The 1,036-nt window shown below is 63.6% G+C and overlaps 1 protein-coding gene across 1 annotated transcript; it reads left to right on the top strand.

The window, feature by feature from the left end:
• Positions 1-72: 72 nt before the first annotated feature.
• Positions 73-811, top strand: H696_05647 (hypothetical protein; the record flags this gene model as incomplete). Its single annotated transcript, XM_009499465.1, has 2 exons — positions 73-82; positions 366-811. 2 exons carry the CDS (start codon positions 73-75, stop codon positions 809-811), a joined length of 456 nt encoding a protein of 151 aa, XP_009497740.1.
• Between the last annotated feature and the right edge of the window lie 225 nt (positions 812-1,036).

Below are 1,036 nucleotides of genomic sequence, written 5' to 3'. Positions count from 1 at the left end.
CTGTGTCAGTCTGTGTCAGTCTGTGTCAGTCTGTGTCAGTCTGTGTCAGTCTGTGTCAGTCTGTGTCAGTCTATGTCTGTCTGTGTCTGCCTGTGTCTGTGTCTGTCTGTCTGTGTCTGTCTGTGTCTGTGTCTGTCTGCCTGTGTCTGCCTGTCTCAGTCTGTGTCTGTCCGTGTCTGTCTTTGTCAGTCTGTGTCAGTCTGTGTCAGTCTGTGTCAGTCTGTGTCTGTCTTTGTCTCTCTCTCTCTCTCTCTCTATCTATCCCCCCCTCTCTCTCTCTCTCCCCCTCTCTCTATCTGTCTCCCTCCATCTCACACTAACCCTCCGAACCGGACCCCCCCCCATCTCTTTCGGCTCCATCCCAGCCATCATCACCCTGCAAACGTGCTCGAGACTGGCGGGCGACGAGCCGCTCAAGGCCTCGCTCATCGTCGACGCCCTCGGCGTGGCCCCGCTGCAGCATGTGCTCGGTGCGGCGGCCGCCGTTCGCCAAGACCGCCGCATGGACGCCCTGGTGGCCTTCAGCCAGGGGTATCTGCGCGAGGGCCGCTCGACGCTGGCCCTGCTGGAGGGCATCAGCCGGGCGGTGGCACAGTCGATGCCGGTTGGTCTGGCCGGCGCGGCGCCGCTGGCCGACGCGGCTTCCACCTACGGCGTGCACTATGCCGGCATGTCGAACTTCGAGCGGGCCGCCCTGGCCAAGCGCCTGGCGCAGGCGGAGAAGCGCCTGGCCGCCGGGGCCAGCGAGTTCCTCCAGCTGATGGATGTCCTGTCGTACTGGCTGCAATTTGTCCAGCTCCAGTCCACCTGATGCAGCCCCGTCCCCTGTCCTTGTCCTGGTGGGGCTCAGTTACCTGCTCTCGGGCTATGCATTCCCCCCCCTCCCCCCTCTCCTGCCTCTCTCCTCCCCCTGCGCCTCCGGTTACAGCCCACACGGGAGCCGGGTTCACATTGGGAGCATGAATATATTGTCAAACAAGCATACACGCTGGCCGAGCGCCCGGGCCGTGTGCGTCTGCCGGGGGGGGGGGGGGGG

Source organism: Fonticula alba (assembly GCF_000388065.1).
Source record: "Fonticula alba strain ATCC 38817 unplaced genomic scaffold supercont2.12, whole genome shotgun sequence".
Lineage (NCBI taxonomy): Eukaryota > Rotosphaerida > Fonticulaceae > Fonticula > Fonticula alba.
Note: the sequence above shows the minus strand (reverse complement) of the source record. Positions and strands in the feature narration are given on the sequence as shown.